General features: G+C 41.2%; 1 protein-coding gene across 1 annotated transcript in view; it reads left to right on the forward strand.

Annotated features, from left to right (window-relative positions):
* Positions 1-15,000, forward strand: part of LOC124384330 (guanine nucleotide exchange factor VAV3) — a 209,123-nt gene that overhangs the window by 42,261 nt on the left and 151,862 nt on the right. The window contains exons 5-11 of the mRNA XM_046847082.1: positions 615-723; positions 867-959; positions 2,586-2,654; positions 3,160-3,263; positions 3,397-3,496; positions 6,722-6,817; positions 13,040-13,108. Of these exons, the coding sequence (XP_046703038.1) occupies positions 615-723; positions 867-959; positions 2,586-2,654; positions 3,160-3,263; positions 3,397-3,496; positions 6,722-6,817; positions 13,040-13,108 (640 nt within the window). The remainder of the gene's footprint in view (positions 1-614; positions 724-866; positions 960-2,585; positions 2,655-3,159; positions 3,264-3,396; positions 3,497-6,721; positions 6,818-13,039; positions 13,109-15,000) is intronic.

The raw sequence follows: 15,000 nt of genomic DNA on the forward strand, positions 1-15,000 counted from the left end.
CAATCTCTCTCGGTGACTGTCTAATTTCTTTGTATGAATGTCCAACCTTTTTTGTATGATTGTCTAATGCTTTTGTCTGAATATCTTTTCTCTTTGGGCGAATGTCAAGACATTTTTCTGTGATTGAATGATCTCTTTGTTTGAATGTCTAATCTCATTTTTAGAATGTCTCTTTGTGTATCTCTTTGTGCTAATGTCTAATTTGGGTATGTGTTATTTTATTTTACATTTTAGTGAATGATTTAAATAAAATAAAAAAGTATGGCTGTATTTATTGATGTCTGATCTCCGACTGTCCAATTTACATTTGTATGTGTGAGAGAAAGAGAGTTAAAGTCTAATCACTGACTGTCTGATCTCCAGTGAGAATGGAATGGATAATAAAAAAGACCTGAATGACTTTGTGGGTGGGTGTTAATGTCCGATCTCTGACAGTCTGATCTCCGACAGTCTGATCTCCACAAACAATAGTGTGGATGATGAAGAAGACCTGAATGACTGTGTGTGTGTATGTGTTGATGTCTGAAGTCTGACTAATCTAATCTCCAGTGGCATGGATAATAAAAAAAAAAAACTAAACAACTGTTAAAGTCTGATCTCTGTCTGATCTCCAGTGAAAATGGCGTGGATGATGAAGAAGACCTGTACGACTGTGTGTATGATGATGATGGTGGTGGTGAAGTTTATGAAGACCTGATGAAGATGGAGGCTGGAGCTCCTCCTGTGAGTCACACACAGACTCCGCCCCCCACACCATCTAATATTGGACCCTGTTTCCTAAAGTGTGTGATTTGTGCTGAAACCAAATCTGTGTGTGTGTGTGTGTGTGTGTGTGTGTGTGTGTGTGTGTGTGTGTGTGATTACAGAAACAGGCAGAGACGGACATCAGGAGCTGTTGCTTAGCAGAGATCAAACAGACGGAGGAGAAGTACTCTGAGACACTGGAGTCCATTGAGAAAGTACACAACATTACACAACACTACACTACACGACACTACACGACACAACACAACAATATACAACACACTACACAATACTACACTACAAAAAACTACACAGCACTACACTACAACACTGCATTACACTACACAACACTCCACTCCACAACACTACGCAACACAATACTACACAACTACTAAATACAAAAACAAACAAGTACCAGTAAAATGAATAAATGAATAAACGGACAAGTAAACAACTTTAAAAGAACAAACAAACAAACAAAGAAGTACCGTATTGTTCAGACTATAAGCCGCTACTTTTTTCCCATGTTTTGAATCCTGCGACTTAAACAACGAAGCGGCTAATTTATAAATTTTTCCTGGTTTTTTTCCGGTTTCACAAACTTCAAGCCAAAAAACTGAACCCCATAACATTAGACCAATTAAATTTCTGAACGTAAACAAAAAAAACGCACCTCACCTGTGTTCTGAGCTGCACGGCATCTGGAGAAAAAACTTCCACCGGTGGTCACGACGATGACAAAAGAAAAACTCCCCAGAGAAATACAGTGGTACCTTGACCTACGAGTTTAATTCGTTCCATAGACGAGCTCGTGTCTCAATTTACTCGCACATCAAATCAGTTTTCCATATTGAAATTGATATTCCATCTAGCAGCGGAGTCTCGAGCTCGTACCTCAATTTTTTGCTCGCGTAACAAAGCAAAATAATCGACCGAGTGACCGCTCGTACCTCGGAAAACTCGTACATTAATGCACTCGTAGGTCAAGGTACCATTGTAGTTGTGAAAGGAAGGAGGAAGACAGTGAACAATGACTTTCTTGGTGGGCTACTGTTTAGATACAAGCCGTTGTAGCGTGTTGAGTCTGGGTGAAGGGAGAGCTCACTAACTCCAGTTACAACAGAAATCATATAAGCACAGACAGGTTTCCAAAACTCCTGCTTTTTTATTTTTTTGGCAACAGCGTTACGGGTTAGTCAAAGAAACATCAGAAAATAATAAGGACATATTCCTCGGTCTTGCACACACGCAGTAATACTGGAAAAAAGTGACGTGCTTTTCCCAGAATATCGCTCTGCTCCTAAAGGAAGCGCAACATATTGCATTTAGTGTCTTTCATTAAAGCCTGTGTTTTATCAGTGTAGACACCTTATAGACAGGTGCAGCTTATTTATGTTAAAAATAAAAATCTTTGTCAAATTCAGCGGCTTATATAAGGCCTTTATAGTCTGGAAATTACGGTACACAAACAAAAAGAGTGAATAAATAAATAAATAAATAAATGAACAAACGAGCGATAAACAAATAAAAAAGAACAAAAACAAATAAAGAAATGAACGAGTAAATAAATGAAAAACAAATAACTAAATAACTAATAAATGATGAAATGTTCTCCAAATAAAATAAGACCCGCCCCTTTCTTACATAAACTCCGCCCTGTTTATAACATACAGTAACTTTGAAAGAAGCACTGAAGTGTGTGTGTGTGATTGACTGTTCCAACTTCATTACAGTTTGACTGTATGTTTCTCTGTAGGCGTGTTATTAATCTGACAACGATCATAAATAACGAGGAACTCTATCGAGTAATCGTTCTTCTTGTTCGTCTCTCCTCAACTCAGTACTTTCTCCGGCCGCTGGAGCAATTTCTCTCATCGTCTGAGATCAACAAGGTGTTCATCAACATTCCTGTAAGTGTCTTTCATACCATATGACCAAACATGTGATTAACACCTGAACATCAGATCAGTGTTTCTCTCTGAATTATTCCATAGTTATTTCTGGTGATAAACTCCACTCTTCTGGGAACATATTTAGGAGTTTTCTTGTAGAGATGGGTAAAGTCAGGTACTGATGGAGGTGAGGAGGTGAGGAGGCCTGGGGGGCCTTCAGTCTTCACATTTATCCTTAATGGGGTCGAGGTTCAGAGCTTTATAGTAGGAGATTACTGCTTTATCACGTGTATAAATGTGCACTACTTTATCTCTGGGTGTGACTCGGTGCAGCGGGATTCCAGATTTAATATAAAACAAAGAGGAAAATGAATCCACGGCTAAGTGTGAGATCATTCACCAGATACAGCGTTAAAATGCTCTCCGCTTCACTTCAGAGGAACCTCCATAATGTAGGCTCAGGTTTAATGATAACTCACACTCTGCTGTGTGTGTGTGTGTGTGTGTGTGTGGTTTAAAACAGGACTTAGTGAAAGTGCACAAGAGCCTGCTGCAGGAGGTGCAAAACTCCATCAGTCACCAAAGTGCCAGTAACCTCTACCAGATCTTCATCGATCACAAGGAGAGGTATGAGCTCACACTCGATCGAATTCTTATTTAAATGTAAAAAAATGAATTTTTCATTGTCTTTCGTGAAGATCGATTCACTCAAACCAGTGAGGATTTGTTGCTGATCATCATCGTGTCATGGTTCCTGCAGGTTGCTGATCTATGGAAAGTACTGTTCCCAGGTAGAGACGGCCATCGCATACTTGGACGAACTCTGCAAAGAAAAGGAGGATGTGAGACAAAAACTAGAGGTCAGACACTTCACAAAAAACACCCATGTGACACCCGGTTGAGAAACAGCTCATTAGATCGGTTTGTTCCCAAAAGTTTGTGGACACCTCACTATAAAACATCCCGGAAGTTCCACATTGAGTCCCCATTTGCTGTTATAATAATCTCCATTCTTCAAAAAAGATGTTCCACTAGATTTATTTGGATTTTTTTTCATTCCAATTTCATTTCATTAGGGTTGAGGTCAGAGCTCTATAGCAGGAGATCTTCCAAACCTCCAACCAATTTAAAAACATATCTTTGTGGAGCTCTCTTTGTGCACAGGGTTGTGCAGGAACCAGTTCGGGTCTCCTAGTTCACGTGAAAGGAAGATTTCACGCTACTGCATCCACATACATCCTATACAGTTGTGTGCCTCTAACTTTTTTAACAGCTTGGAGAAGAACCACACATGGCTGGAAATGTCAGATTTACAAACGTGAGCCCAATGTTACATGTTAGTATCATTGCAGTCTGATTCTGCCCTCTGCTGCCTGTCAGTGGTATTACAGCTTCATATTTTTTTTTATTCCTCCTTGTTGTGTATATGATAAAAACTAGCACTGTTTTATAGAGGTGTAATAAATTGGATTATTTGGATAAGTGCCTCAGCTAATATAACTTGTCCTGCGTACTGGCATGACCTCTGACTTCCAGTTTATTCTTACACATATACATATACACATATAGTACTGTGCAGAAGATTCACGTGGCTGTGAAAACTTGATCAATTAACAAACTGGAAAGTAAATGAACAGAAGAGGAATCTAAATATAATCAGTATTTGGAGTGACTACCCTCTGCCTGCAAAATAGCATCAGTTCCTTTAGGTACACATGAAGGAACTCAGCAGGTAGGTTGTTCCAAACATTTTGGGGAACTAGCCAAAGATCTCCCCACATCCTTCTGTCTCTTCATGTACTTCCAGACAGACTTGATTATGTTGAGACTCTGTGGAAGCCAAAACCATTACCTCCAGGACTCCTTGGGACACCATTAATCCAGACCACATCTCCAATATCGTTTTCAGAAACGCAGCCCCACACCTGCAAGAAACCTCCACCATGCTGCACTGTTGCCTGCAGACACTCATTATTGTATTTTTCCGCAGCACAGTTCCTCATGTTCATGTGCAGAGTTGAGTCCCTTAGACTTGTTTAAGGTTCCATGTGGGAGGTTTTTGCTTTTTGTCCACAATTCTTTCATGAAGACCACTTCTAGCCAGGCTCTCTGCCAGTGCTTTGCTGATGGTACTGCTGGACATCTGATGTTAAAGGGAAGTAAGCATGATGTGTTTTAGTTGAGTTTCCTGTGGCGTCCACTACATCTACAGTCCTCAACATTTCCCATTTATTTGTGCTTCTTCAAAATAGTTTGAACTCATAGCCTTGGAGCCACCTGCAGTAGAACTACCACAGTCTCAAAAGCATAAAGAAGATTTCAGGAGACAAGCAGTTACTGTAGAAGAGCTGGACAGGGACGTAGAAGGTTCTTAATCCATTAGCAGGACTGGAACATGCTCCTTTGTGCAAGGAGGAACTCTGATTGTGTCTGACCAAACAGTCAGAAACAGACTTCATAAGGGTCGCCTGAGGGCCAGACGTCCTCTAGTGGGCCCTGTGCTCACTGCCCATCATCGTGGAGCTCGATTGGCATTTGCTATAGAACACTAGAATTAGCAGGTTCACCACTGGCGCACTGTGCCCCTAGTTATGTACCTGTATTATCGTTATGACCGGTTTGGTAGTGGGTCTGTGATGGTCTGAGAAGGCATATCCATGGAGCGAACACAGACCTCCACAGGCTACACAACAACACCCTGACTCTGAATCCTTGGACCCATTGTCAGACCCTACGCTGGTGCAGTGGGTCCTGGGTTCCTCCTGATGCACGACCGTGCCCAACCTCATGTGGCAAGAGCATGCAGGCAGTTCCTGGAGGTTGAAGGAACTGATACCATTGACTGGCCCCCATGCTCAGCTGGCCCAAATCTTATAGAATACCTTTGGGACATTATGTTTCGGTCGATCCGACGCCACCAGGTTGCCCCTCAGACTGTCCAGGAGCTCAAAGATGCCCAGGTCCAGATCTGGAAGGAGATACTCCATGGCACCATCCTTTGGCCAAAATACTGAGTACCATTTTGAGTTGCTGCAATGAAATTTCAGCAAAATGGACGAACCTGCCGCATCATTTTTCACTCTGATTTTCAGGATGTCTTTGATTTCAGCCCCCTGTAGGTTGATCATTTTCATTTCATCAAACGTTGTAGCATCCTTCCGTTCCTAACACATTACCCAGTCCATATCGGTTCAGGAATCCGGCATGTTTTTTTTACCATTGAGATCTGAGGTGTTTTCAAAGTGTTCCTTGAATTATGTTTGAGCAGTGTATATTTTCAGATGTCCTTTGTAAAACTTCCTGAACCTTTGAAGTCTTCTGCTATCCTTCCCATAGGACACTATTCTTTTGACCACTAGAGGTCACAAGTGTTCACTTCAATCATCAAGAAATGACCCCACAGACTTCAAAGCTTCATGAAACTCTCACTCTTTTCTCTCCTTCAGGTTTCATCTGTACCTGTCTGTAAAGTATGTAGTCCTCTGTCTATCTATTGTATCTCTCTCTCTCTCTCTCTCTTTTCTCTTTCTCTCTTGCCCTCTCTCTCTCTTTCTGTCTGTCTCTCTTTTATTGTCTCTAATTGTCTTTTTCTCAGTGTCTAAATCTCTCTATCTGTCCTTGTAGGAGCCTTTCTCTCTTTCCTACTCTTTCTCTCTTTTTGTGCCTGTCTGTAAGTATCCTTCTCTCTATCTCTTCGTCTCAGTGACTGTGTCTTTTTCTCTGCATGTCTTTCTTTCACATCTTTTCCTCTGTGTCAGGTTGTGTCTATACCTGAGTGGATAAACTCTTCTCAGATTCAGGTTTCAGATTTCAACTAGTTCACTGGCAGTATAACTATGAGTACAAAGGGAAGGAAAGAAAACAATAGCAAGAGACAGGAGAAAGAAATAAAAAGTAAAATACAATATTTGAAAATAAACAGAAGTTGTGCAGTGTACATGAACGAAAGGAATATGAATAAATTGAAATAATATTATTCTCTCTCTGATTTGATTTGATTGTTCCCCCTTTTTTTCTCCCTTCAGCGTGTCAGATTGTTGTGTTGAAGATCAGTAACAGTGGTGATGCTCCGTTTGTGTTCTCAGGTCTGTTCCAAACGAGCAAACAACGGCAAGTTCACGCTCAGAGATCTCCTCGTGGTGCCGATGCAGAGGGTCCTGAAGTATCACCTGCTTCTTCAGGTCAGATGTGTGTGTGTGTGTGTGTGTGTGTGTGTGTGAATTTCTTTTTACTTACTTTAACCATTACACAGTTCATTACAATCACACACATACACATCAACACACATATTCAATATAACACACACACACACACACACACACACACACACACACACACAAAACAATTAATAATTTATTATTTATTTATTTTTGTACACAGCTCTATGTATGAATCAAAAATAAAATCAGCCACTAGGGGCCAGCATCATCATTCAGTAGCGTGTGAAAAAGTGTTTAAGATTGTGTGTGTGTGTGTGTGTGTGTGTGTGTGTGTGTGTGTGTGTGTGTGTGTGAGAATGAGAGAGGGCAGTCAGTGTGTTCTGGCATGAATATTTCACACTGAGGCTCTCGCTGTCTATCAGACGTCACATGCAGTGTGTAGTTTATCCTCTGTGTGACTGAGCCATGCCGAGGCCTGAACATACACAAGAGCACCAGACTGTGTGTGTGTGTGTGTGTGTGTGTGTGTGTGTGTGTGTGTGTGTGTGTGTGTGTGTGAGTGAGAGAGAGAGAGAGTACGGTGTGAATACCAATTCATAATTTTTATCCAGATTCTTTGTTTTATAGAACACACACACACACACACACACACACACACACACACACGTGACGGCTCGTATGTCCAGCTCATGCTATTATACTCTATTCCTCAGACGTCCTCCCGTCTCTGCTTTAACCTGTTTCTCTCTACTATACTTTATAGTGCTGATCTCTCTCTCTCTCTCTCTCCTCTATTTTATTTTTCTTATTCATTTTTCTTTCTTTTTCTGTCTGTCTGTCTGTCTCTCCATTTGTCTGTCTCTGTCGGTCTGATTTGCAGATTCTTTTTTCTCTCTTTTGTGCCTCTACCTGTCTGTATGTATCTCTCCTCTCTCCGTCTGTCTTTGTGTCTTTCTTTCTGTCTGAGTGTATGTCTCTATTTCCACCTCTCTCTGTGTCTGTCTGTCTGTCTTTCTACCTCCCTGTCTGTCTGTCTTTCTACCTCCCTGTCTGTCTGTTTGTCTGTCTGTCTTTCTACCTCCATCCCTGTCTGTCTGACTTACTTTTTACCTTTGTTTGTCTCTCTCTGTGTTTGTCTGCTTTCCTGTCTCACTTTTTACTCCTCTGTCTGTCCTTTTTTATCTCTGTATGTCTATTTTTCTGACTCCTCTTTGTCTGTCTCTCTTTCTAGCTCCCTGTTTGTCTTTCTTTCTTTGTACCCCCTCCCTATTGGTCTGTCTTTCTTTCTACCTCTGTTTGTATCTCTGTGTTTGTCTGCCTTCCTGTCTCTCTTTTTACCCCTCTTTCACCTCTGTCTGTATGTCCCTGTTTTACTTCTGTCTTTCTTTTTACCTGTGTCTGCTTTTTCTGTCTGTCTGTCTTTCTTTCTACCACTTGGTCTGTCTTTGTTTGTCTCTATTTCCACCCTTTTGTTATTTTTATATCTTTGTCTGTTTATCTCTCTTTCCATCTGTCTGTCTGTCTGTCTGTCTGTCTGTCTGTCTGTCTGTCTGTCTGTTTGAGTCTGTTTGTCTGTTTGTCTGTCTGCCTGTGTCTGTTTCTGTCTGTCTGTCTGTCTGTCTGTCTGTCTGTCTGTCTGTCTCTTGCTTGTGGTCTCTGTTTTTGACACAGTGTGGAAGTAGTGCAAAAATGTATATCACGTATATCATTTTCAAAATGATACCAGTTTCACTGTATATGATGTAATTTTTTTTCACGCATGACTGAGTATTAACCACATTTTCTACTGATTAAGAGGAAATACAGCAGTAAATTGAGATAAAATGCCCTATTTTACTGCCATGATGAGTGAATATTGTAGAACATTTCCACACTAGTATTACAGGTTTGCAAGGCCACACAGAACGATGCTGTTTACAGAGAGGTGGCGCTCATGATTCTAATAAAGTGGAGGAATCAGAATGCATGACAGCTGCAGTCAAAATACAGAACCTTATTTTTTCACAAACAACTTAAAAATATATATCTTTTGTAAACCAACTGGCAACTACACAATGTAAACAATCCCCTTCCCCAGTAACTGCAAAGTTGAGACTTTTCTACCAACTGAACAGCATGTGGAGGCAACATGAATACATAATATCTTTACAAAAAAACAGAAAAGGTGTGCAACCTGCATTAATAATACAGTTCCTTCAAGATCAAGCCGAGGTTCTTCTACACTGTGTTCAATTCAATCTGAAAAAATATATAAAACACGTGAACTTGGTGAAGAATTCTTTACCATCCGAACCTTCATGAAGCCTCCCGCAAGGTTCGGTCTGTGCAGTAGATACAACAGTTTATTACTCAAATGATAGATATATATTTAAGACCATTTTGCGAGAGTTCTGCAAATAGTTTGATTCTTCCGTGACCCGCACACACGACAGTATTTTACCGCACACACACACAAGTATTTCACCACACACAATAGATTATTTTACCGCACACACACACACGTATTTCACCACACACAATAGAGTATTTTACCGCACACACACACACACAAGTATTTCACACACACACACAGTATTTTACCGCACACACACACACACAAGTATTTTACCGCACACACGTTAATTTCACCGCACACACACACAGTATTTTACCGCACACACACGCATTTTAACGCACACACACACAGTATTTTACCACACACACGAGTATTTTACGCACACACACACACAGTATTTTACCACACACACGAGTATTTTACGGCACACACACACACACACACACACACACACACACACACACACACACACACACACACACACACAGTATTTTACCACACACAAGTATTTTACACACACACACAGAAACATTTTACTGCTTACACAAGTATTTTGCCACACACAAGCATTTTAGCGCACACAAGTATTTTACACACACAAGTATTTTACACACACAAGTATTTTACCACACACACACACACACACACACACACACACACACACACACACACACACACAAGTATTTTACACACACAAGTATTTCACCGCACACACACACACACACACACACACACAAGTATTTCACCGCATTCACACACGTGAGTATTTCACCGCATTCACACGTGAGTATTTCACCGTACACACTAGTATTTTACCACACACACACACAAGTATTTTACCACACACACACAGTATTTTACCACACACACAAGTATTTTACCGCACACACACACACAGTATTTTACCACACACACACAGTATTTTACGGCACACACACACACACACACACACACACACACACACACACACACACACACACACACACGGGTGTTGTACCACACACACAAGTATTTTACCGCACACACAGAAACATTTTACCGCACACACACAAGTATTTTACTGCACACAAGTATTTTACACACACAAGTGTTTAACACACACACACACACACACACAAGTGTTTAACACACACACACACACACACACACACATGGGTATTGCACCGCACATACACGGTATTTCACTGCACACACACAAGTATTTCACCGCATTCACACGTGAGTATTTCACCGTACACACACTAGTATTTTACCACACACACACAAGTATTTTACTGCACACACAGTATTTTACACACACAAGTATTTTACCACACACACGAGTATTTTACGGCACACACACACAAGTATTTTACTGCACACACAAGTATTTTGTCACACACTTGCATTTTACCGCACACACAAGTATTTTGCACATTTGCTAATTTTTACCGCACACACGGGTGTTGTACCACACACACACACACACACACACGTATTTTTACCTCACACGCGAGTATTTCATCACACACACAAGTATTTTACCGCACACACGTTAATTTCACCGCACACACACACAGTATTTTACCGCACACACACGCATTTTAACGCACACACACACAGTATTTTACCACACACACGAGTATTTTACGCACACACACACACAGTATTTTACCGCACACACAGATATTTTACCGCACACACACACACACACACACACACACACACAAGTATTTTACACACACACACACACACACACACACGTATTTTACCACACACACAAGTATTTTACCGCACACACAGAAACATTTTACTGCTTACACAAGTATTTTACCACACACAAGTATTTTACCGCACACACAAGTATTTTACCGCACACACACAAGTGTTTAACACACACACACACACACACACACACACACACACACACACACACACACACACATGGGTATTGCACCGCACATACACGGTATTTCACTGCACACACACACACACACACACACACACACACACACAAGTATTTCACCGCATTCACACGTGAGTATTTCACCGCACACACACACAATTGTTTTACCGCACACACAGATATTTTACCGCACACACACGTATTTTGCCGCACGCAGACACACAAGTATTTTACTGCACACACAGTATTTTACGCACACACACACACACACACACACACACACACACACACACACACACACACACACACACACGTATTTTACCACACACACAAGTATTTTACCGCACACACAGAAACATTTTACCGCTTACACAAGTATTTTGCCACACACAAGCATTTTAGCGCACACAAGTATTTTACACACACACACACACACAAGTGTTTAACACACACACACACACACACACACACGGGTATTGCACCGCACATACACGGTATTTCACTGCACACACACACACACACACACACACACACACACACAAGTATTTTGTCACACACTTGCATTTTACCGCACACACACGAGTATTTTACCGCACACACAAGTATTTTACACACACACACACACAATTGTTTTACCGCACACACAGATATTTTACCGCACACACACGTATTTTGCCGCACGCAGACACACAAGTATTTTACTGCACACACAAGTATTTCACCGTACACACACTAGTATTTTACCACACACAAGTATTTTGCACATTTGCTAATTTTTACCGCACACACGGGTGTTGTACCACACACACACACACACATATATTTTACCGCACACACAAGTATTTCACACACACACACAAGTATTTTACCGCACACGCGAGTATTTCACCTCACACACGCACATGTTTCACTGCACACGTGAGAAATTTTTGCGTAAACATGAGTATAACCAAAAATAAAGAAAGGTATTCGTTAGGAACCGGGAAACTGCCCAGCAGTGTGTAGAAGTGATGATCAGGAAACCCCACGTATCAGCAAGAAATCCCAGCATGCTTTGCTTTGCTTGTTGTTAAGCCCAAGATTCCCTCCTTTTCTCCTTCCCTCCTTCCCTCCTTCCTGTCTCTGAGCAGGATAATGAAAAATAAGATGTGTGTGTCTCACAGGTGATACACACACACACACACACACACACACACACACACACACACACACACACGCACACATATTCAGTGAAATTCAGTTGCAGTTTGGGTGGCAATCTATACAGCTAGGCCAAAAGGAAGCCATTTATCAGCCCTACACACACACACACACACACACACACACACACACACACACCTGTTTATCCCTCAGCGTGGCCTTGATACCTCGTTTACTCCACCCAGAAGCAAGAATGCAATCTCACACTCCTCAAAGAATCGTATTTCTCATTTCATTCCAAAACGCTGACACTGAGATATCGTGTGTGTGTGTGTGTGTGTGTGTGTGTGTGTGTGTGTGTGGGTGGGTGTATGGGTGTGTTTATGTTTATGCATAAATGTGAAAAATGGATGCATGTTTATGGAATAAAAAGATATCGTTGTGTGTTTCCATCAACCCCTGCGACAAGACGAGGTTGCGGGCTCCGTCCTGAACCGCCACCCCGCTTCTGCTCAGGCTCCGCCCTCTTTCATCTGTATCTTTACTCACGTAAACATTTTTGTGCAGAGCCGCGATTCAAATTCATATGTTTTTTTTTATTGATAGACTGTACACACACACACACACTACACTAAGGTCAAAAGTATTGGGACACAAATTTTTCTTCTATATGTGGTTCTGTTCCAAAACTGTTCCCACAAAGAGTTGTGTAGCAGGAGAACTTCCAGTGAACCCATGGTAAGCGTTTCCTCCTGGTGCATCACCGGGGCATGGTCATGCTGGAACAGGTTTGAGAATCCTAGTTTAGATGAAGGGAGCTCCTGTGTGATGTGCTGATGATGAGTTGCTGATGGTTTCTCGTTTGTGATGTGTGTATTGACAGGAGTTGGTGAAACACACTAACGACGCGGCCGAGAAGAGCAACCTCCGCACCGCTCTGGACGCCATGAAGGTGAGTCTGATTCCATGCTGAATCAGCACATCCAATATCGTCCAATAAGAGATAAAGGGATAATGACAAGAAAAAACAATAAATAAAGGAATAAAACAGAATGTGTAATAGAATTGTATTGAAATTGAATAATTGATGTCACATGTTTTACCTGAAGGCGAAGATTTCCTGCTGATTACCTCTAACACTGATGCAGCTGCAGTGGACATCAGTGATTGGCTATCGGGGGAGAATAGTGATCTGTGATTGGATGTTGGAAAACTAGTGTTCTGTGATTGAACATTCAGAACAATGATAAGATGTTGGGAAAAGCAGCAATCACTGATTAGCTGTTGGAAAAAAATATTGATCATTTATTGGTGAAGGAGATAGTGATCAGTGATTGGTGGAGGAGATATTGATCAGTGATTAGTGGAGGAGATATTGATCAGTGATTAGTGGAGGAGATATTGATCAGTGATTAGTGGAGGAGATATTGATCAGTGATTGGTGGAGGAGATATTGATCAGTGATTGGTGGAGGATATTGATCAGTGATTGGTGGAGATATTGATCAGTAACTGGTTGGTAAAGATATTGATCAGCAATTGGTGGAGGAGATATTGATCAGTGATTGGTGGAGGAGATATTGATCAGTGATTGGTGGAGGAGATAGTGATCAGTAACTGGTTGGAGAAGATATTGATCAGTGATTGGTGGAGGAGATATTGATCAGTGATTGGTGGAGGAGATATTGATCAGTGATTGGTGGAGGAGATATTGATCAGTGATTGGTGGAGGAGATATTGATCAGTAACTGGTTGGTGGAGATATTGATCAGTGATTAGTGGAGGAGATATTGATCAGTGATTGATGGAGGAGATATTGATCAGTGATTGGTGGAGGAGATATTGATCAGTGATTGGTGGATGAGATATTGATCAGTAACTGGTTGGAGAAGATATTGATCAGTGATTAGTGAAGAAGATATTGATCAGTGATTGGTGGAGGAGATATTGATCAGTGATTGGTGGGGGAGATATTGATCAGTGATTGGTGGATGAGATATTGATCAGTAACTGGTTGGTAAAGATATTGATCAGCAATTGGTGGAGGAGATATTGATCAGTGATTGGTGGAGGAGATATTGATCAGTGATTAGTGGGGGAGATATTGATCAGTAACTGGTTGGAGAAGATATTGATCAGTGATTGGTGGAGGAGATATTGATCAGTGATTGGTGGAGGAGATATTGATCAGTGATTGGTGGAGGAGATATTGATCAGTGATTGGTGGAGGAGATATTGATCAGTAACTGGTTGGAGAAGATATTGATCAGTGATTAGTGGAGAAGATATTGATCAGTGATTGGTGGAGGAGATATTGATCAGTGATTGGTGGGGGAGATATTGATCAGTGATTGGTGGATGAGATATTGATAAGTAACTGGTTGGAGAAGATATTGATCAGTGATTGGTGGAGAAGATATTGATCAGTGATTGGTGGAGGAGATTGATCAGTGATTAGTGGGGAGATATTGATCAGTGATTGGTGGAGGAGATATTGATCAGTAACTGGTTGGTAAAGATATTGATCAGCAATTGGTGGAGGAGATATTGATCAGTGATTGGAGGAGATATTGATCAGTGATTGGTGGAGGAGATAGTGATCAGTAACTGGTTGGAGAAGATATTGATCAGTGATTGGTGGAGGAGATATTGATCAGTGATTAGTGGAGGAGATATTGATCAGTGATTGGTGGAGGAGATATTGATCAGTGATTGGTGGAGATATTGATCAGTGATTAGTGGAGGAGATATTGATCAGTGATTGGTGGAGGAGATATTGATCAGTGATTGGTGAAGGAGATATTGATCAGTGATTAGTGGAGGAGATATTGATCAGTGATTGGTG

Source organism: Silurus meridionalis, chromosome 4 (assembly GCF_014805685.1).
Source record: "Silurus meridionalis isolate SWU-2019-XX chromosome 4, ASM1480568v1, whole genome shotgun sequence".
Classification (NCBI taxonomy): Eukaryota; Metazoa; Chordata; class Actinopteri; order Siluriformes; family Siluridae; genus Silurus; species Silurus meridionalis.